Raw genomic sequence first — 23249 nt, 5'->3', positions numbered from 1 at the left:
AGACCTACATACATATATATATACATACATACATGGAGGGAGGGGAAATTACCCTAAAAATAAACAGTATAGAATGCATTTCCATATGTTGTACTGTTACTGTACAGAGCATAAATGGAGTTCAAGGGATTATGGGTTTAGGAAAGAAGCACAATACATAATAAGAAAAATTGGAAGAAAAATTTGGGCATAGATGAGAATCTCAAAAAGTGATGCTTGGGTTGGCTAACATAAATTTGATTGGTGAAACAAATTTGGAAAACAAGAACGATATTGTAACAAGTAATCAACTACTGTGTGTGTGTCAATTCATAATTAGAAACTGAAACCTAAACAACCTCAAACTTTATGTTTATGATATAAAACAGTTTATGATATAAAACAGATCAACCGACTACAAAGAAAACTGCTTCTTTTATTTTATTTTTTACTTGTTCTTTTTAATAAAAGTAATCATTAATACATGAATGGTGTAATGTGTAGTCTGTTCCCAGCTCTCTATAACACCATTCTCTGCATCCCATATGGATGCACAAGGCAAAATAATAATTAAAAGAGAAGATCTCATCGTGCCTATGGCAGTACATCTAAATTGTGAAAAGAGTACTGCACAGAAAATGACACAATCAAAAAAGGTGGAGATCTTTAAATGGCTGTACAAAATTAAAAAATATGTTGATGACTGAATTAGGAGAAGCTAGGAAACACCTCATATCTCTCCTAGCAATTGCCTGAGTTTTCCATTCCTGTCCATGACACACATGGAGAAATATATATACAAAGAATTAAAGTAGAATCAACGAGAAACATAATTAATTACACATAGGAAAGCAGCTAATGAAACTAATCAAAGTACACAGCGTGTTAATGAAAGTTAGCAGCTGGGACCAAATTATTGCATTAGGCATAGCCAGAGAGCAACTGAAAATACATTCTATCCAGAGCTAATGGCTTATGGCATTGTTCTATATACAGTTACGAAGGAATCACTGAGGCAAAGCTCCAGCAGTCCTGCCTACAATAAGTATAGTTAACATGTTTAATTGCACTCATACTACTTGGCTGCATTAACAACCAATGAATTTTTCCTCAATTATTTTTATATGGCATTGAATAATTTAATTTTAAAGCCAAATACAGAGGTAATTGTAATGCATGCTTGAAATATTTGCTGCTTAAAAGTCAACATTTGCTAACAATTAGCACAACGGGTATACAGCTGTGTTTTCTTCATTTGGAAGTGCTGAAATATTTGAATTTATGTATTATATTTAATTGTCAGATTCTTTTTTTTGGATTTTTGTCAAAATCAGCATTAGAAGAAACATATACAAGGTTAGTTAGAAGCCGATTCATTTTTTAAAATCTGAAACATTTAAATGACATGTCAAAATTAGGTTTATGCTAATTTCCATATTTTTCCTTACCTTCTTAGCCACCATACTCTGCAATAGGCTTTGCACTGCTCGAACTGCCAATGACTGGTAATGAATACAATATTTTTTCATGAGGTTCCTTCACGGTTTTAAGTTTTGCTTTGGATTGTTCAAATCTGTCCCTTGCTATTATATCTGTCACAGATTTCCTAAATATTTTCTCTTCTATATTTTGTTTTTGTAACATTTGTCGCCTGGGGAGAGAAATGGAAAAGGATTCAAAATTTTCACCAGTTCTAACTCAAATATTGAAAACTCTCCCTTCTATTGTTGTCTCTACTGAGCTTAGAGGGGTGTGGTGGCCTAAAGATGAAGACGCTCGCCGAAGGTTGAGAGAGTTCAATTCTAGGCAGTTACAGATGTTTCTCTATTAGGGTGCAAAGAATAAATATCTGCTGCAAACTCTGTGTAGGTGTCAAGAAGGGCATCCGGCCAGTAAGCACTCAGCTCCATCCAGTCACTCCGATTCCACCCCATTAAAAGGGATTACAAATTTGTAAAAAGAAAAAAACTGGCCTTGGTATGTTCTTCTTTTACTTTCCATTTTAATAAATCAATTAAACAATGATTTTTATGTCACAGTTTTAATGACATACATGGAAGCTCCAAGACCCCAAATTTATTTTATAAATCACCATGCTCGTTACAGAATAGTTCTAAAATGTACATAGCTATAAACAGGTAAAGATTATTCATCAGGATACTAATAAAATAATAAATATATTGTGATATTCAATATCCCAGTCAAAAACAATGGCTACTATACTTTGATGTATTATTAAAATTATCATTCATATATATATATATATATATATAATTACAGATGTATAATGAATGGACACTGTAGTATTAACTACTGTTTTCTAAGAATTCTTTAGAAATGCAATTTTTCCTATTTACGCTCTTGTTAAAATTTAGGATATCCATACAGCAAATGAGATAGCAATAAATTGATTAAAAATAGCTCTCTTTACTCGGGCTGGGTAAAAGCAGGGTAGGGCATGCATCCTGGGCAAGAGCACAATTACCCTGTTACGCAATGCTCCTGCGTATCTGCAGCATTCAGGTATTTTTCTCCTGCTGTTGAGAAGCCCACACAGTCTATCCAAGACTTCCAAAGCCCTGCTAGTTCAAACTCCAAGGTGGCTTTGGGAAAGAAGGTTTGATATGACCAAGTTCTGCATTGGATAGACTACACAGATCTTTCAACAGCAGGAGAAAAATGCCTGAAGGTACAGTAAGTGGTGCACAGCAAATCCTTGAGAACACTGGGCAACAGGGACAATTGTTCCCTTACCCAAAATGTGTGACCATGAAGCAGCATTCCCCAATGGTAGCAGTGGCACAAGAACAACAATGTCTGAGACTGCCGAAGGGCCCAGTCTCTACTTCCGCCATAGCCTAGAGCTGTGATCGAGTGCTATTGCGCAGGGTGGCCTACTTGTTGGAGGACAGATGGGCAGATAGGAGGAGCAGTGCCTCTACAGACCTAAGAGTGGGCATGCTGCCAAGAGGAATGGGCCAACTCGCTGCGGCTAACTCGCCGTGGGACAACTCTCTGTGAGATTATTTATTTATTTATTTATTTATTTATTTATTTATTTATTTATTTATTTGTTAATTATTCCAATTTATATACTGCCCTTCTTCCGAAGGACTCAGGGCGGTTTACAGCCAAATAAAACGATACAAACAATACAAAAGTTAAAAACATATTTTGTTTAAAAAATTAATTCAATTTGGCAAAAAATTAAAAACTCTAGCAAAAACCCCCATTAAAACTATTTAGGCCAGCCCTGCGCGATGAAATAAAAATGTCTTTAGCTCGCGGCGAAAGGTCCGGAGGTCAGGGAGTTGTCGTATCCCTGGAGGCAGCTTGTTCCAGAGGGACGAGCAATTCAATTTAAGTATTTAAAATAAATAAAAGATATTTTAATTTTTGTCATTCACATTTCATTCTGTCCCTCCCTTTGTATCCTTTCTTTAATGATTCTATGCTAATATTTCTTTAATGTTAGTGTAACTCTTGTCCTGCAGTGAGTTGTCCCACAGCAAGTTGGCTGTGGCGAGTTGGCCCTGGTGAGTTGGCTGTGGTGAATTGTCATAGAACCCTGCCAAGCACCCTACGTTTTATCTCATGACCGTGAATGTTACAATGTTCATAATTATGAGCATGGCTTGTAGCTCCCTTCAACTAACACTGTCGTAATTTGAAACAGTCACTGAAGTAATGTCCAGGGTGCACCTGTACTACAGGCTCCATTTCTAGCTCTGCTAACAAGTGCTTATATATTTGTTCACTATTTTTTTCTTTCTGTTACAGCCTCTTCCCTATAAATACCCTCTCAACAAGCCTCTACCCTTTTATCCTCTTGGAGAGCACTTAAAAGCTGTCTCTTTCTCCAGGCATTGGGATATGGCAATGCCAGGGTGGGATGAGAATGTGGATTCATTAAAGAAGAAATGCACCAGGTTTTTCGGATTTTATTGTTGGTTTTCTACTGTTTTTCCATGATTTTATTAGTTGTATGTTACCCAGAGTTATTTTGAGATGGGAGGCTATAAAAATGTGGCAAATAAATAAATATCATTAGATTTATAGGTTGCCTTTATTTTATACAACTCTAGGCAGTGTTAAATATATTTAATATTTGAGAATGTATGGTTTGGCTATTTTTGGTAGTATTTTATGTATTGTTTATACTTGTATTTGAAGTATTCAGAATGCTTTTATAGAAACAATAATTGTTTCTTCAATTGTGTTGAAGAATTGACCATCAATTGTGTTGTAAATGTTGTACCTTGATGAACGTATCTTTTCTTTTATGTACACTGAGAGCATATGCACCAAGACAAATTCCTTGTGTGTCCAATCACACTTGGCCAATAAAATTCTATTCTATTCTATTCTATTCTATTCTATTCTATTCTATTCTATTCTATTCTATTCTATTCTATAAACAAATAATCAGGGGATATATAATGCTATAACATTTTACATGTGGGATATATTATATTTCATCCAAAAGGAAGCTGTTCTGGCTTCCATTTTTCCACTTGATTTTTCCATAATATTCCCTTTTTCTACATGAACCACAGTCCCCTCCATTTAAGCAGGTAAGCAGGAAGCATTTTCAAAGACTTCTGCAGACTAGTCAAGAAGGGAGATGATAATCTGAATCCAACCCATATCCTAAATGAGGAAATATATCAGTCAAAATTGAAAATTAATGTCTCATTCCTCTCATTCCAATTACTTTCCCTTTTTTTTTAGAAAAAAGCAAACTATGTAATTAACTATGTAAAAAATAATAATTTTCAGTTAATTAAATTCACTTTTACAGTCTTTGCTAGTTTTTTATGCATCACGTGTCTCATGAACTTCTTTGTATAAAAACAACAATAAACGTTGGCAAGAATAGACATTAATTTAATTAATTTCCTACAAAACACAACTAACAAATAAAGACTTTTAACTAACATAAATTTTTTCTGCTGTATTGAATAAACCAATGCAGAGGATAATAGAGGGAAAAAAAGAATGACAGTTCATATTACATTTTAGCAAAAAATTATTCACTGACTTAATCAAGCAGAAGAAAATCTGCTGAAAAACAACAGTTGCTCAAATGTCTCTAATGTCATAATTTTAAAATAGTAAGATTGTTCAGGTGTAAATGGGCTTAATTTCATATTCAAAATCTGTTTGTTATTGGGGTTTTTTTTTTATAAACTGAAATTTAACTAATTCTGAGGCCAGAGTTTCAGTTTGTGGTTGGGTAAGGAGAATTCTTTGGCACCTCCTTTGATAAACAAGGAATTAAGAGAAACCATTTTTTAAAAATTGAAATATCACTCATAAAAATGAACTGTTTCCTTTATTCTTGTTTCTTGGTTTTATATATTACTTATTTTTTGTTTACTTATTTTTTATTTATAGATTCCACAGGTATTTTGGCTAAAATACATGATTTACCAAGCACTAACTATGTTATACTATGGACCTGCCTTACCTTATATAAATAATGTATTTTATACAATTTTTTAAATAAATACACCAGTCATAAAAAGAAGACAACACATTCTCCCCCCACACACACAAACATACATAAAGACAACAAAAAAACAGCTGAATTACAGGTTCCAATAGCAGCTTAAATTTTAATATTTTTATTAATCATGTTTAAGGATCTAATTTTAAAATAAATCATTTTAAATAACGTATGAATAGTTTGCAGTCCTCCACAAATATTTCATTCTATAAGGATAATCCACTGTTTTACCTAGCTTTTGAAGCAAACATAATTAGAGCTTCCTGATAAAATTAGCAACAAGTAATATTTTGCATCAATAACTTTATTGTCATAAGAAAGTATATCAAACCTATGAAATATACCAATAAGGCTCAATGCTGGGTGAATAGTTAATTCCTATATTTAGCATTATTGTTTGACTAATATAATTACTTCATTACTAATTAGCCACCTGTATTATCAAAATAAGACAATAAGCATTTTAAAGGAAATTGGAATTACAATTAAAAACAGAACAACACTTTCCTCAGTCTTCAAGTTCAAAAGCATGTTAAGTTGAAAGATGGGCCTTTACACACCTTACCTTTGCTTTTGTACATAAAATTAAAGATTGTTTATTGAATTGAATAGGAAACAATAACAGTGATATACATGAAAATACTGTTGCTAAGGTTAACTCCTTCTGTCCTAAGATATTACTGAGAACAGTTTGCCTAGCAGGATAAATATTTCTCAAAAATATTTTAAGTATAAGCTCTCTTGATATCTTAGGGCCTTTCCCAAAATCGCAGTGCTAATTACTTGTCCTTGCCATTCCTATCAGCCCTCTCCAACCTGCTTTTGTAGTCAATCACTGTCAATCACCTAACCTTTCTCCATCGAAAAGCCTAGCAGATTTCACACACTTTGGACTCCTTATGGGTAGTGTCAGAATAACGGGGAGACTATATTTTAAGACTGGTACAGCTACTCATAACTTAAGCCCATCTCACTCACAAGCTAAGATCAAGATGATGGCAACATCAATGGGAAGTGGTAGAAAAACAAATGTTTCCAGGTCGTGTTTTTTGCTGTCCATGCCAGTAAAGAAAGGGGGAGGGGAGTGACAAAACATGCTTTGGGATGCAAACTTTGGCCTTTAGCTACATGCATGAGATGTCCCAATGCATATGTAAAAATGTAGAGAGCTTTTATTGTGACATCTTGACATACATTTGCTGCAGGGCCACTGTTAGGTGAAAAGTAGGGACATTTAATTTCTCTTTATGGTTTCTGAGACAAAGCTGTTCACCTATACAAAAAAAGAAAGCTGATAGCAACAGTATGAATTACAAAAACATTTCTTATATATTATTTCCATCTATTTTATTTATCATTATTTCCCACAAGCTCAATGAAACAGGAAATGTTTTGCATTCACAGAACTGGTTCCATTCCTGGCCTGTGAATCTTTTCCATTCCATTCCATTCTATTCCCTTTCCTTCCCTTCCTTTCCCTTTCATTCATCCTATTTTATTCTTTAGAACTATAAGATTGCTTCTTAGGTATTACTATGTAGAAGCAGAATGTTTCAGGTCGATATTTAAATACACACATATTCTATTTTCATATATATAATTCATATTTATTTGAATTATCCTTAAATATACCTCTTAGATATCTATCTATCTATCTATCTATCTATCTATCTATCTATCTATCTATCTATCTCTAAAACTACATTACATATAGTTGATATATATATAAGCTTACTCAAACAGACATTACCTCTCCTCCTGAAAATGTCCATACACCTCTTTTCGTTCTTTTTGTTCTTTTCTAATTCCTTCAAGAACCTTTTTTCTTTCATTATGGATTTCCAAGTTATTTCTCCACCCATCAAGTTTTAATAAACCTCTAGTCAAAGAAGTATGTTGAGTGCTAAAGCGCTGAATGAATGAGTTTTCTATTAGCTTTCCTTCCTTCTTTTCTAAAAAATTATTATATTTTCTTCTCATCCTAACAATGAACTTGGATTTTCTCTCTTTGGACTTTTTAAAATGATCTGTATCCATCATCTTTTCCTTTTCATAATTCCTTTGAATATTGTCTATTTTTTCTTCTTGTAAAAGATGCATGTATTCTTTAGCTTCGCTTTTAGCAATCAACAGCCGCATCACATCTCGCTCCTTCTTAGCTTGCAGATCCAACTTCTTACTTTGCCAATATGCTTGTTCAATGGCATATAAAGGGTGAAGTCTTACAGTGCAATATGCTTTAGCAAAGACTCTCTTTTCAATGCTGCCAGGTTCATATATTGGCAAAGTTTGTGGTACAGGATGTGTGATGTTACGCATACCATGAGCCGTATCAAAAAATTCTCTCTCTTTCTCTTTGTACATTTTCTGATGTTCATTTGGTGAATAAAAAGGCATTTTAGATCCTGAAAGTCTAAATGTAGTTGCCATCTTCATTTCAGTTTTTTCTCTCTCTGTGAAATGTAACAAGAAATAATTCAATGGTTACATCATAAAATGATATTAAATAGTGACAAATTGATCATTAAAAGTGCCAATATACTTTTTATTAGCCTGGTTACAACTACATCCAATTGGAAGAGCAACATTATTCTTCCAATTGATTTTAGGGTTGTATGAATGAGACAGGAAAGAATTACATTACTGGTGAAATTCAGTCCTGAAATTTAAAGCTGCCTGTAACCCAATGAGAAAACTCAAGATTGCTTGTTTGTTTGTACTCTCAATTCATGTAATGAAAATCTGGACCTGTTAAAGGTCTTGTGAGAAACTCCCACTGAAACCAATGGAGCAAATTAATCAAACATATATTTCATTGTTTAAACTTGGGTATAATGCAACCATCTGTAATCATTTTTAAAGGTGCTTGACTCTAATTTATTTTCTTAGCTTCTAATTGATTGAAAAGCTTCATGCTAATTACTTCTTTGTTCCTGAGCATCAACACACATTCAGAAATTGCAATGACTAAGTCTCAAAAGTGAGAAACATTTGAATAAAGGCACTTCAAATTTATATTGGAAATGTGAACAACAAGAAAGGACATTTTATCAGGTTTGGTAGATGTATAAAAATCCTGGATTCAAATACCTACATTGATTCATAGGATTTTAAAGATTACTGTACAATTGAAACCAGAACTTTTTCTTTTGGAATTGATGGACAATAGCAATAGCACTTAGACTTATAGATCGCTTCACAGTGTTTTACTCTCTAAGCACTTTACAGAATCAGCATATTGCCCCCAACAATTTGGGTCCTCATTTTACCCACCTCGGAAGGATGGAAGGTGGAGTCAACCTTGAGCCTGGTGAGATTTGAACTGCCAAATTGCAGGCAGCAGAAGTAGCCTGCAGTACTGCGCTCACCCCTGTGGCACCGCGGCTCATGTTGTTGGAAACAGTTGGAAAAACATTATGGAACTGCATTTTTGTACATGGTAATTGTAGCAGGATTTATTGTATGCAGAAAAATGGAAAGTCTCAGCACTATCCAGAAAATACGAATGGTTGCTGAAGAAGATGGAACTTGCTGAAAAGGCTACATTGACTATTTTGATCAGAGAAATGATAGCATCTACGTTTATTGCTGACTGAAAATCCTTGAGATATTTTTGCATGAAAAAATAAAAAGGAAGTTATGCTTTATGGTTTTGAAGATTAGACAGAACAGATTATAAAAAGAAGGGAGTTATCTTGTAACTGCAGAGTAAAAAGTAAATTTAAATTGAATTAATAATTGCTGGAAAGAAGATTGGAAGCCACTCCTTTGTATCTTTTTTCTTTTTAGTTTCCCTTTCTTTCTTCCATGCAAACACACACACATGAAACATTTAATCTTAAAAGCACCCACTGCAAGTTACCTGCATAATTTTGTCCAGAATTTAAGAATGTATTTCTCTTCTAGATGTACATTGTAAACTTTATCCTTGAATCCTGAAGTTTATTTGCCTATTTCCATGCTTTCATCTCCTACCATCCACTAGATCAGGGATGTCAAACTCTCAGCCCACGGGCCAGATGCGTCACATGCTGGCCACGCCCATACCCAGTATAGTGAAAGGGAAAAAAGTTGTGATACGTCATGTGATGACAATGTGGTGCCGAGAGTTTGACACCCCTGCACTAGATTAACAGTACTTCCAAGTTCAGTGGTGTCTTGACATAATTTCCTCTTTCCCAACTAGCAATTTTGGCAAATTAAGTACAAATTAAAGAAAAATATTTGTTTTACTTATCTCTAATCCTAGCACTTTTTCCATTCTTACCAGCAATAATCAGAACAAATTGAATGTGACCTTTTGGATAAAATTTTGTATATCATTTTATTAAAACTTTTTAAGAAGATTAAACACATGCATACTAATAGAAAGTAAGGAAGAGAAAAAAGAAAAAGGAAAAAATCAAAGAAAAAACAAAAAGTACAGGAAAAGAAAGAAGTCAAAGAAAAATAGAAAAGAAAATATAGCTTTTATTTTCTTATTTAAATATTTTAATAAAAATTATATACAAAAAAGACTGCATAAAAATAAAAAATGTACTCGTGATTTAAGATTGTAATGATTAGACAGGATAGATTATAAAAAGAAAAGCAGTATAACACTTCAAGATCACATAAAATGTTAATATCACTTTATAATGCCTTGGTAAGGCCACACTTGGAATACTGCATCCAGTTTTGGTCGCTACAATATAAAAAAGATGTTGAGACTGTAGAAAGAGTACAGAGAAGAGCAACAATGATGATTTAGACTGGCGGCTAAAACATATGAAGAACAGTTGCAGAATTGGGAAGGTCTAGTTTAATGAAAAGAAGGAGGGGTGACATGATAACAGTGTTCCAATATCTAAGGGGTTGCCATAAAGAAGAGGGAGTCTAGCTATCACTTATGTTGAATCTAAACAAAGTTGTACTGAAGAGTGAGTCAAGCTATTCTCCAAAGCACCTGAGGGCAGAACAAGAAACAATGGGTGAAAACTAATCAAGGAGAGAAGCAACCTAGAACTAAGGAGAAATTTCGTGACAGTTAGAACAATTAATCAGTGGAATGACTTTCCTCCAGAAGTCGTGAATGCTCCAACACTGGAGGTTTTTAAGAAGAGATTGGATAACCATTTGTCTGAAATGGTGTAGAGTTTCCTGCCTCAGCAGTGGGTTGGACCTTCTAACTCTGTTATTCTGTGATTCTATGTAACTTTAGAGAGAGAGGTCAAAAGTACATTTATACTTATAACTACTATGTAGAATAAGAAAAGTGACTTCTTTATAGTCTGGGGCGAAATTTTGAAGAGATTCAAACAATAGTACCAAAATAATGTACACTGAGAGCATATGCACCAAGACAAATTCCTTGTGTGTCCAATCACATTTGGCCAATAAAAATTCTATTCTATTCTATTCTATAAGTAGTTGCTCTTTGTGTTTAGCTTCTCTTTGTTTGACCTCTCTTTGATGGGTATTCTTTTTTGTATTATTTTTTTTACAAAAATATGCTGCAATTATTCAAAGGAGCTCAAAGCTGAATGACGGGTCAGCACTCCATTGTCGTGGCCTAGAGGTGAAAGAGCAATAGATGTTATTGTGCCCAAACCTGTCCCGATTCATCAAACATATTTTAAATTTCAGATAACCTCTAATGGTTATTTATTCTATACATGCATTGAGGAAATTTTTTTCATTATTTTTTACCAAGTTCTCATACCCTACTTGCTTTATTTCCAATGTATACATAGGTCCAGGTGATAAATAGAAAAATAAGTAGAACATGGAGAGACAAAGAAAACAGCAATTACTTTCTGGTAAGTTTTCCCCTTAATGTTAATTAACAACTATATGCAAGACCTGGTACAAAAAAAAACCCACATCGAATTACAAACTAATTAAGACATGCTGGAAAAAAATGAAATAAAAATAAAACAGGAATTTTGTGCAATGGCATCAACATGGGTAAGGAAAAGGTGCCTGGCAGCAGATGGTGTCAAATATAACCTGGGAAGCTGTCCCATTTGGTGGCAAGCCAAGTCTAATTTTTTTTTTTACATCATTGCTGCGAAAACAAACCAGAAACTGAATGTATAAATAACTGCATTTCATTTCTTCTATGTAAAAAGCAATTTAACATTTTGTTTGTTTGTCCTACGGTAAGAAGATATTCTAAACAATAGAAGAAGCCTAAAGATGCTTTTGCATAGACAAATAGAAGAAGCATTTGTTCTATCAAATCTACATCTAAAGAGAAGTTAAATTTAAAATATGTAAGGGATAATATAAAACTTTTTATGCAAGATATGTGAAACATTTTTCTCTGCTATTGTCCAAGATAATAGATCATATAGCAAGATTTCCTATTGGAAATAAATCGGATTTTTTTTCTTATAATTATTTATGTAGATAAAGAAGCTGCCACATACTTACAGATCTCCTAATCTATTGGCAGTATTAACAGAACTGAGTAACAGATTGAAAGACATGGGCTCTTTCCTTCCCCCTTTTCTTCCAAATATGTCCAGATAAATACACACTTGGAAATGTATGTACAAAGATTAATATATTTCCAAATCAAGAGAATTACTTGGGTGTAATAGTTAAAGATGCTGGGTTTGAAAAGGTCCTAATTCTCAGATAGGTGCAAAGCTAGCTGGGTGACTTTGGTCTGGCAGGACACTTCAGAAAATCTTGTCATAAAAACTACAGTTATCTGTCCATGTAGTCACCAGGAATTAGTACTGACTCAAAATATGCATTGTCTTATAATATTCAAAAACATACTAGGTCAAGGGACCTGCAAGAAGTGGCTATGAAATTTCAAGCCAACATTTCTGCTGTGCTCCTAAGTACCAGAACCAAAGAGAAGTTTATAATTCATATCTTCTCGAAATGAATTATTTTACCAGTGTCTTGTGTGTTAGTGGATTTATCATGTGTGACACACAAAAAGAGGAAAGTATCTTCACAGATTTTCAAAATAGGTATGAGCTACCCATAGCAATGCATTTATTTTCTGTAAGCAGGCAAAAGTATAAGGAGCAGGTGTAAAGGGTTACTAATTCTTGTTTCTGTTTTTCTACAAATAAATCAGGAGTTGCTCAGAACTATAATTATGCATATTACCTTAGATTTGAATTCACTTATTAACAGTCTACGAGATAAACCTGGCCTTTACAGCACACATTTTTCATTTCATAATTGTCTGGTTCACTTGCTCTTTCTGTATTAATGGAAGACCTTCCACTTACTTATTTCAAACCCATTGTATCTCTAACTATTTTATCCCTATCCCTATGTTCAAACTTTACATAAACTGTAGGTAAATAACTGTTTTACACCCAAGGAACATACTTTCTTATCCTTATTTCCACTAGTAATATGAGGACCACAACATAATGGATGCTGTCCAAAGTCCACATAAATGATTTTGACTTGGGTTTCAGATGTGTCAGTCATTGTAAAGGCATCTATGATATTCTTCATAAAGACATAGCAAGAGCAAGAGCACCTTCTGGCCAATTTACAATATAAGAATATTGCCTCCAAAATCTTGATCCCCATTTTACTGACCTCTGAATGAGAAAAGCCGAGTCAATCTTGAGGCCTGTCAGGATCAAACTCTAGGCTGTGGGCAGAGATTGCCTGCAATATTGGATTTTAACAACTGTGCCACCAAGGCACATTCCTGACACATTGCACATAAAAATGCTGATTATGTTGATATATCTGGTTTTTTAAATCATACGCTTCCATGAAAATATTTAATTCTAATATTAAAGCTTAAACACAACAACTTTAAATGGATAAAATTGGATTAATAAGAGAATATAACTATCAGATATCAAAGTGAAAGAATATTCAGAAGTCTGTATATACTATAGAAATGGCACTTGTTATAGAAGTTAGGTAACTAACCCTTCTTTGTTGACTTTGATTCCTTCTGTTTAATCTTTTTCTTTTCTTCCAGTCTGATAACAGGATATTTTAATCTTCTTAAAGTTAAACGAAATTCTTTAAGATTGTTCATGTCTATAATCTGTTAAAATCAACATTTCATTCATTAAAGATTTGTGAGAGAGAAATGCCAGAATTGTTCAAACAGCAACATTTGTATTGTCACATATTTTTTATTAACTTTATTACTGCACATGTAGTAGTGCAGTAAAATTATGCCATTTTTTTCTTCATTTTTAGCCTTTTTTTTTTTTTTGAAAAATTGTTTGTCTCTCTAGGCAGCATCATGGTTTGCATGGATGGATGAATGCTTGTTCCAACCTCACACCTCTATGCTCCTTGAATAAATTCCAGCTTTTAGACTAAACAACCCTTTCACTCATCATCTGTTACACCAAGATGCATTTCTTTGCAGCGAGTACATGACAAGGGCACCTTAGCTTTATCTGTGCAAATAAACAAGAAAAGCTCTTAGTCTGAGCAGAAGCACATGCTACTCATAGGGCATTTTAAAATAACTTCAGAGCTGCTTGAGTTGAAAAGCTCTGTTTACTCATATCTACAAGTAGAAGCTATAGTTAAATGCAGATTTCAGCCTTTATGGTCGTTTATCAGTGGAAGACATGGAGGGAGAGTATTGTTTAACCAGCTTCATTAACATAAATGCTTATAACCAATGGAGAAGGTAATTCTTAGCTGCCATATTAAAAAAAAAAAAGAGTTTCTGAGATCAGCAAAGCCCAATTGCATTCTTGATGGCAGAATGAATAAAGTGAAAGAGAAATGGGCTTTGTTGTCATTCTTCCCATTCTAGTTATTTATTCTTAAAAGGAATTTCCTGTCACTGAAACCAATGGAATGAGTCAACCTAAATTACATGCCCATTGAAAAGGGAAAGACCTCGGATATAATGGGTTTACATTATCTCCCTTGCCAGGTAAGTATGGTATTCCCTTAGCACATTTTGATTTTTTTCCAATAACTGAATTCTCAATGAAAAAAAAAAGTGGGATGGGATGGCCTTAAAGCAAATAGTGAATTGATTTCCTCCATTAGCTTTATCTCCTTGAACGTGGGAGGATGAAACCTTAAAACCATATAGAGCTTAGGTATTCTCTTAGAGAGCAGAGGATTGGTTTTGTGTTTGGACCAATACAGGTGAATTGCTAAATGAGACCCGATATTTAGGGTGTTTATTGTTTTTTTGTTTAAAAGGAACACTCAAGAGATCTTACTATTTAAAACAGGGGTCTCCAACCTTGGTCACTTTAAGACTTGTGGACTTCAACTCCCAGAATTCCTCAGCCAGCTTTGCTGGCTGAGGAACTCTGGGAGTTGAAGTCCACAAGTCTTAAAGTGACCAAAGTTGGAGACCCCTGATTTAAAACATTTAGGAAAGTAAGGAAAAAAAAAAGGGAAATTAAAACATAAATAATAAAAGTATTTTCATACCATTCAGTCTGTCAAAATAAAAACATTGTTAGAAATTTTCCAAAGACAAGGTAGGAGCTCAAAGTCAGCTCTCAAAGTTGTGTGACAACAGGAGAATGTGACACCTTTAAAACAGCCTTAAAAATCAAAATAGTTTTTAACTGATAAGGAAACCTCTAAGATCCACCTTAGAGTTCTTTTTATACAAAGTTATGCATGTGTTAGCTGTATTTCTTGCATTATCCTTTGTCATTTGCTATCGCTAAACCATTATAACAATGTAGTTACTGTGAAAGATCTATGTGCAGAAGCAAGCTTTTACTTATCGAACATACCACAGAATGAAAATCTGGGGGGGGGGGATCACAAAATTCAAGGGAAATTTTAAGAATGTATACAGGTAGTTTTGTGGAGTTTGTTAGTCAGTTTGTTAAAGCAGTTACTGTGATACGTAAATCAGAAGACTTCACATAGCGCTTTATTTTTTCTGTCTTTCCTTGAACTTTAAGACAATCTGCTTGTAGACAGGGAATATAAATATTCATATATTTATTGGCAGTTTTTAAAAATTTGGCTGTTTTATTAATAAGAGTGCAATAATGCCAAATGCTATGTGTCTGTTTGATAGTTCGTTTTATGCCAAGTCACAGAAAAAACAAGAGGAGTTATTCAGAAGATAACGGAGGAGAAGCTGTGTCTGGTAGCCAAGTGCATCAAGCTGCTGTAGGAAAAGGAACATATCATTTCTAATAGAGTTTTATAGAGACATATTACTGAAATGTATATTCAGGCTTTGATGACGCTTACACAGCAGAGCCATAGGCCATCATCATAGGAAGCAGTAGCAGATGTTGCTCACCACAACTGAAGTAATTGCATGTCAATTTAAAATATATCATTGCAATTCCTAGTAATGAACAAGCCTTTTTTATTTCAGGCCATTCACTCTGACTGACACAGATTGCAGCTAGTTTGATTTAATAATATTTGCTCTTACATTTGAATGTAATTTAGACACATCAGTGCTGAAATTCATTCCAATAGTTTATCCAAACAGACTGCCAGGATTATTTCATTTCAATAAAGAATATCAATTAAGACATAAAATAATGCTAGTACGCTTAACTATGCTTTTCAGAATTCCACATTATATGTTTACATCTGTTAGTTCAAAGTAACATTTTCTCAATTTATTTTCTCAATCTTTTTTCCCCCAGGATGCTATACTGGCTAATTAAAAAAAATGCAATCCAGAAATCAGCAGATTTAAACTAGGTGCAATTATTCAACTTCTAAACATTCACAAATCCTTCAAGCTGTCTACATATGGCTTAGTTTTATCTTCTTGATCATGCTTTTCTGAGCCTGACCCATTTTGTCTAATATGGGGTGACCAGGATAGCACACAAAATTAAAGGTAAATTCTGATCAAAGCATAATAAAATATAATGATTACTTTGTTGTGGTCTATGAACTATACTTCTATTGATGCAACTTTTTCCCCTTTTTTTGTAACGATAGCACACTACTGACACATATTTACTTTGTAATCAGCTACTGTTTTAATACAAACCAGTGATTTGTTATTCTATATCTTTGCATTCCAGTTACTTAATTACCTTATTTTTTATTTCTGTTTGGTAAATTTTCAGATCACTTACTCTATTTCTTTAACCTAGCAAGATAATTTTGCATTTTGTTCCCTTTTCTACTGCATTAACTATTCCATCCAATTTTTGTCATTCAAAAACTTATCCAAGTCATTAATAAAATATTGCGAAGTATATGGGCCAAGAATGAACTTTCTGGTACTTCACTTAAAGGCTTGCACCAGGTTTGATGACAAAACATAATTGAGTATAATTATGGTAATTAAGAGAATACATAGTTAGTTCAAGTGTTATATTCTAAACCTGAACTAACTATGTATTCTCTCAATTACCATAATATAGAATCCATATTAATCTATTTTCTTAATCAGAATAATACTTAATACTTCATTAAATACCTTGCTGAAATCAAGCTTCATTATATCTTCAGCAATACCAAAATCTACTCCAGAAATTATTAATGAAAAGAATATATTTCTAAGTCATCAACCAATAACAACAATTATTATACAGAAAAGCAATATAATGCAATTTAAAAAATTGCAACGCAATAATCAAGGCACTAAATGATCAATTCACAACACAAAAAGTCACATACTGGACATCACTAGCATCCTGGCCTAACATCTGGGGAAAAAACCAGGTCTTCACTCTTTTTTGGAACATCCAGAGATATTTCACTAAATATTTGGTCAGCCTATATAATTTGCCTTCTATTGTGTATCCACAGATATTTTACATTAAAAAGTGAATAGACTGAATAGACTCTATTTATCTCCATACTGACATACTCTAAGTAATAAGTTTTATTAGAGAAGAACACTATGCTACCAGAGAACTCTGATCAATACTATGCATTGCTTTGCTAAGTTTTTAATGCTTTTCCCTGGATCTACCAACCTTTTTGGTACAATATGCAAATTGCAGACTACTGTAGTTTCTAAATCAAAGTACAAATAGTATACTTACTTGGATTGCGGGTGTACCTCTCTTATATTTTGTAGGCTGTTCTTGCTTAACAGTTTCAGAGATAGGGCTTTTATTGTCCACGGAAGTTACATGCGCCTTTTTTCTACCTCTGGTATAACGGTTATACCACAGAACATCAGATATAGGACTCACACTATTAAAAATATAGTTTGATAATTTTATTTCAAGGAGTTTAAATGGGATTAATATTTTGTACATTCAAAACAATATAAATAATATGTACTTCATTTTTATGCATTTTCCTTGCTGGTTGTTGCATATATTTTCTAAAGCAAACAACCAGAAAATTACCTGTCAAAACATTATCCTTATATTATTGAGAACACAAAATGAAAATCTGCATCAAGCTGCTACTGACAAAAGTACTGTGATATAGTTGTCTTAATTTTAATAAGCAACATGCAAAACTCAGTTGGATATAATCTCTTTCAAACTCATAGTATCAGTTTAATGTAATTCTATGCAAACTTATTCAATGTCCAGATATAGATAATAGGGTTTACTCCCAGGTAATGGTACTGCAGGTCTGTCATTCTATATATGACTTATTTCGCTGTAACTTCTACTTCACTGATATTAGCATAATGCCCTCCATTAATCCATTTATAAATATTCATGTGTGTACCACAAATTTATTCACTATGACTCAACCCAAGGAGAATGGCTATTTGGCTACAATTAGCTGAAACAACCATTCAGGGCAACCAATACACAATTCATTTGTGTGCTTTGTAAGATAATGTCTTATAGGCAGTCCAGTCACTTAGCAACTGTACAAAATTATGATGGATCTCCCAAAAGTTTCTTAGAACCTTCCTGATTTGGAAGTTATAATAGCCGTGCTCCCTTCCTCCAGTCACATGATCACATTTTGGGTGGTTGGCCACCAGCTAAGATTTATGTGTGTTTGCCGCATACCACAATCACATGACTATAATTTACAATGTTTTTTGCCAGTTTCCAGCATTTACTTCCGGTTTCTGGCAGAAAAACCCACCCATTGGATATAATGGAGTTGCTTAACAACCATTCACTCAATGTTCACTACATTTGCTTAACAACTATTGCTAAAAATGTCATAAACCTGGGTCCAGTCATGTAGTGACATACTTAACAACTGCAATGACTTACAACCAAAATTCCAAGCTCAATTGTAGTCATAAGTCTTTTTTTAATTGAATTTAAACATTTTATTGGATTATAGAATAAAAGGCAAAAATACAAAAGCAAATACTAAGACACAGTGGGGAGGAAAAGAGGAAAGACAAGTGAGGCGGGGAGGAAGAAAAGAAAAGAAAAAGCATTGACTTCCGACTCTCTCTGTTGCAATAGAATAAAGCACTAACATCAAACCTCAACTTTTTACTTTTCCATAATAATATAAACTATAACTTAACAATTATATAACAACAAATCAATCTAATCAGTAAAACCCAAAATCAAAATGTCATTTTTTTCCCCACCCCAAGCACCCCAAGCACAAAATCCAGAAGTGGTCTTTTTGTAGCAATTGCAGTTGTAAGTCAAAGATAACCTGTAGTTATCATCTTTGTGCCTGCACCTACATACACAAATATGTAAACTAATATGTGATTTCTGTATCATGATTTGTACATGCTTATCCATGTACTTATCTCAACAGGGATAAAACCTGTGTTGTGACCCAGGCCCCAGTAGGTAGTAGGAAACTCAGTCAGTGTAAAAACAAACTTTATTCGAACAACTGAGAATTATTTCATTATCAGCGTAGTTCAATTAAATTAAAGCAAATTCCTCCCAACACAAATTCCTCAGCCCTATCACCAACCTTGGTCCAATTAGGCAAACTGCCAAAGGCCTTTCTTGGCAAACGTTCAGAAGTCACAGATACAAAAATAAATGCAAGAAGATGAAGCTACCAATGTTGTTTTCCGGCAAAGCCCAAATACTGCTGGTGGTCTGTTTTAAGACTTATGGGAGGGGCCAATCATCTCTTGGCCCTACTCCTGAGTTGTTTTCTTTGCTTGAGCTGCTCTTGCCTTCTGGCAGCTCTTCTCATGCGTGCATTAGAAACAGGCTCCTCCTGATCCTCTGCTTCACTACTGTCAGGCTCTGGAGGTTCTGGAGTCCGCATCACACTCCCCGATGGCCCTGGCCCCACCTCAGCCTCCAACACAGAGCCCTCATCCGGACCTTCCCCAGCCTCCAGGACTAGCCCACGCTCTTCCTCAGCCTCATCACTGTCTGACTCCGTTGCCAGTTCCGCAGGCTGCTGGCGAACCACAACAACCTGAGATAAGGAAGTTTGCATCAAAGGAATGGATGGTAATTTGAAAATGGTAAGACAGAACAAGAGCCGTGGTGGCAGCGCAGTGGTTAGAATTTGGTATTGCAAGCTACTTCTGCTGACGGCTAGCAGTTTGGCAGTTCGAATCTCACCAGGCTCAAAGTTGACTCAGCCTTCCATCCTTCTGAGGTTGGTAAAATGAGGATCCAGATTGTTGGGATCAATATGCTGAATCTGTAAACTGCTTAGAGTGGGCTGTAAAACACTGTGAAGCGATATATAAGCCTAAGTACTATTGCTATTGGAAACCTATAGCAAGGCAACCCTCGGTTTCTGGTGCAAATGATTGCCACAGGCATTATAAAAGAGAGCTGAAGTTTGTAAAATTACCTTATTCCAGGGGATACAATTCTCGGTTAGGCACAGATATTTGGAAAAGTGTGCATTAACTGCCCTCAAGTTCCCAATTTTTGTTTTATTTTATTTTTTTTCCAAATTCAGAAAGGATCTAAAGTTTCAAGCTGCTTAAGTACATATGTTCAAGTACTACGTTTACGTCCCACCTTTTGCCATTCCAGGAAAAATTTAACAAAATGTAAATAAAAAGTAGAATATGCAAAATTAAGCCACAAAGTACAATTGACAGTAAAATAATTACTAAAGCCATCTAACAAGCCTGGCAGAAATCATCCCTGTTGTAGATGTCCAAAGTACTGAGAGAATGGAAGCCAAACATAATCCACAAGGGAATGCAATTTTTATCCTGGTGGTAACATTGGAAAAGGCCTTCCTCTTGGTGAAAAAAAGATGAGCTTCTGACAATGGAGGCCTCTTCGCTTACAGATGTTCTCTATGGAAAATGGGGGGGGGGCCTTGGCGCTATTCTTCTCCAGGTTGCCTCAAGGAGATTATTCACTAAACATTTCATTCACTAACCATGTCCTATCATTCTTCTTTAGAGAGGTTTATTTTCAACTGAGATCGTCGGCATCCAATAGCAAAAGCCCTTGTTTGACTTATTTTTAGCTTACTAATTTATGAACCGCTGCATAATTTGTGAGCCATCTGACTATACAAGAATCTTGTTTAAAAGAGGCCCCATTTTACTTCAAACGGAAGGATATTTTATATATCCCATAATAATAATACCCAGGAACTAAAATAATGCCTCATTAAAATAATACCACCATAACATGCACTGCATATTCAAGAACTGGAGTATTTGGCAGTTCAACTGAATAATATTTGCCTAATGGGCTAAGATCTATAATTAGAAAGACATTTCAACTATATGTTGAAATACCAAATATGAATATCAGTATGACTACAACTTGCAATAATCAGCTTTCACAGGAATGTAACGTACTTTATAAATTTACTCATAGCTCCAATTGAATATTACAGGCTTTAATTCAAATTTCGTTTGCGTCTGATTTATGTTTATTTTAAAAATTTGTATAGCTGCCCAATTTACAAATGCAACTGAACGCTAACAAGGGATTAAAAGAAAAACCAAGCAAATAATCAACATAAAAGAATCATAACAACAGAATTTAAAAAATATAAACAACGGCCTAAGTTATAACGTATTCAAAAAATTAAATTCTTTTTCCAGATGGACCCATTCAATGTCCTAACCCAGTACTCCCAAGGCGAGGGGAGGGGAGATCAAGTTTTTAAAAACTTAAAGAAGGCCAGAGGGGTTAGAGCCATCTGAAATTCACCGGATATGCTGTTCCAATGGCCAAGCACTTTCTCAGAAAATGCACACTTCCTGGGTCTCATTAAATGGCAACTGTACCAATGGTTATTATAGAGTACATGATTATATTGACTAGCCTTTGCCAGACCAGCATTTCAGTCTCCCCCTCTTCTCAATTTCAAAATATGGATAACAATATAATCCATTCTACAGAGTTGTTTTAAGAAGGGCCAAGGGAATTACACTTTTCAACTTAGTTTTTAACTTGATACAGATTTGAGGATGATGCCAGCACTTCCCTTGATTGATATCGCAGTGGCTAGGAAATCAATTTTAACTGTCTTTATAATCATCTTACTTATCTAGCTTCAGCCCAAAGGTTCATGAATGGTCACAGAAACATTTACTTAAATAACCTTGTTTCCTAAAAGGGTCATAACAATTTAGCAGCTAAGTGTTCTCTTGTGAAATTATGCAGACAGAGAAGGGCCAATAATAATCTGACATTTTTAAACGAATTAGCACAGTGGATAAACATTCCATTATTGTGTGTGTGAAAGCATACTATTAAGATTATGATTTCAGTCTTAAAATATGTGTGCTTGTAAAATCACTGTTATGTTTCTGTAATGCCAGAGCTGCAGGAAAAAGTGAATTGACAGAGCTACATTTCTCTTTCAAGTTTTCAACATTGTTTGTAGACGCACAGCATGGTGCCAACATGTAAAAGACATGCATTTTGCATTACATATCTTCTGTACTCTCTCCAAAATACATTGGACTCATGGAAAGAGCAACCTGAAGACATTAGTTAAAAAGAAGTAAATTGTCAGTTCCTTAAAGAAAATGTGACCTTCTGCCAAAACAATGCACTGTCTGTCACTCTTCATCAGAATAATAGCCTGACAAGTTTATTGTTGTAAGCATTTCATTTTCCTTGCCAAATAACAGAGTGTTATCAAACAAGATGGTTGTCAACATTCAGCCTCATTTCAGGGAATACAAAATATAGACAAGCAGTTACAGTATGACTACATGGCTCTCTATTTAACTGTTCTGAATTTTCCAAGAAGCCTTTTCAGAAAAACAAACAAACTCCTTAGAACTTTAAGGCAACCTCTCTAATCTGGCACTCCACAGCTATGTTAGGATTACAATTTTAACAATTACAATTGCAAGCTGGCTAACAATTCTAGAGGGCTGTAGTTGTAATGCATCTTGAGTATGCTAGCTAAAGGAAGATTCTTACACAAAGAGTCAGCATCATTATGCAGCTACTTTTCTCTGTTTCACTATCACTGAGCTTCAGTAACACCTGCTTCAACCTCTGCTGAGTTTGTGATTTCTTCTTTCTAATTCATTAAGCTCCCTTTCTCTACTGCAGACCAGCCCTCAGACCTGAACATATTATTGCAAAGCTGCGCTTACAGCATTTTTCTATCCTCTTCCTGGCATCTCTCAGTTTCAACGTACGTTTGAAAGTGGAGAGGATTCAGGAGTATGTCCCTGTGGTACAGCCTTATGGCAGATTTAATGATTCCTTTTCTTGAACTGCCAAGAAGGTCTACCTGATTTCCTCAAAGAAAAATATATGCAGTTCCTGAGCTAGTTGGGCTGACTGAGCCCTATACAAATGACCAGCCAATCTAGCACAGTATGAGATTCATTGATCTAAACTGACAACTTTTCTAATCTTACTCAGTATAAGATGCTGGAATTGATGGAGAGTATTTTGACAGATGTGGTTTGCTTGGTTTCTGAATGCTTCACAGAGCACCATCTGTATACAAATAATACAAAGGCACAAGTCAGTGCTTTTCA

General features: G+C 34.5%; 1 protein-coding gene across 1 annotated transcript in view; it reads right to left on the bottom strand.

The window, feature by feature from the left end:
* The window catches only part of LRRIQ3 (leucine rich repeats and IQ motif containing 3), a 49467-nt gene that overhangs the window by 5064 nt on the left and 21154 nt on the right, over window positions 1-23249 (bottom strand). Inside the window, exons 6-9 of the mRNA XM_058176431.1 lie at window positions 17440-17593; window positions 13391-13511; window positions 7239-7941; window positions 1428-1630 (exon numbers count right to left, since the gene is read on the bottom strand). Of these exons, the coding sequence (XP_058032414.1) occupies window positions 1432-1630; window positions 7239-7941; window positions 13391-13511; window positions 17440-17593 (1177 nt within the window). The 3' untranslated portion in view covers window positions 1428-1431. The remainder of the gene's footprint in view (window positions 1-1427; window positions 1631-7238; window positions 7942-13390; window positions 13512-17439; window positions 17594-23249) is intronic.

This window comes from Ahaetulla prasina, chromosome 3 (genome assembly GCF_028640845.1).
Source record: "Ahaetulla prasina isolate Xishuangbanna chromosome 3, ASM2864084v1, whole genome shotgun sequence".
NCBI classification, from domain to species: domain Eukaryota; kingdom Metazoa; phylum Chordata; class Lepidosauria; order Squamata; family Colubridae; genus Ahaetulla; species Ahaetulla prasina.
The sequence above is the reverse complement of the archived record's forward strand: the minus strand, read 5'-3'. Positions and strand labels throughout refer to the sequence as shown.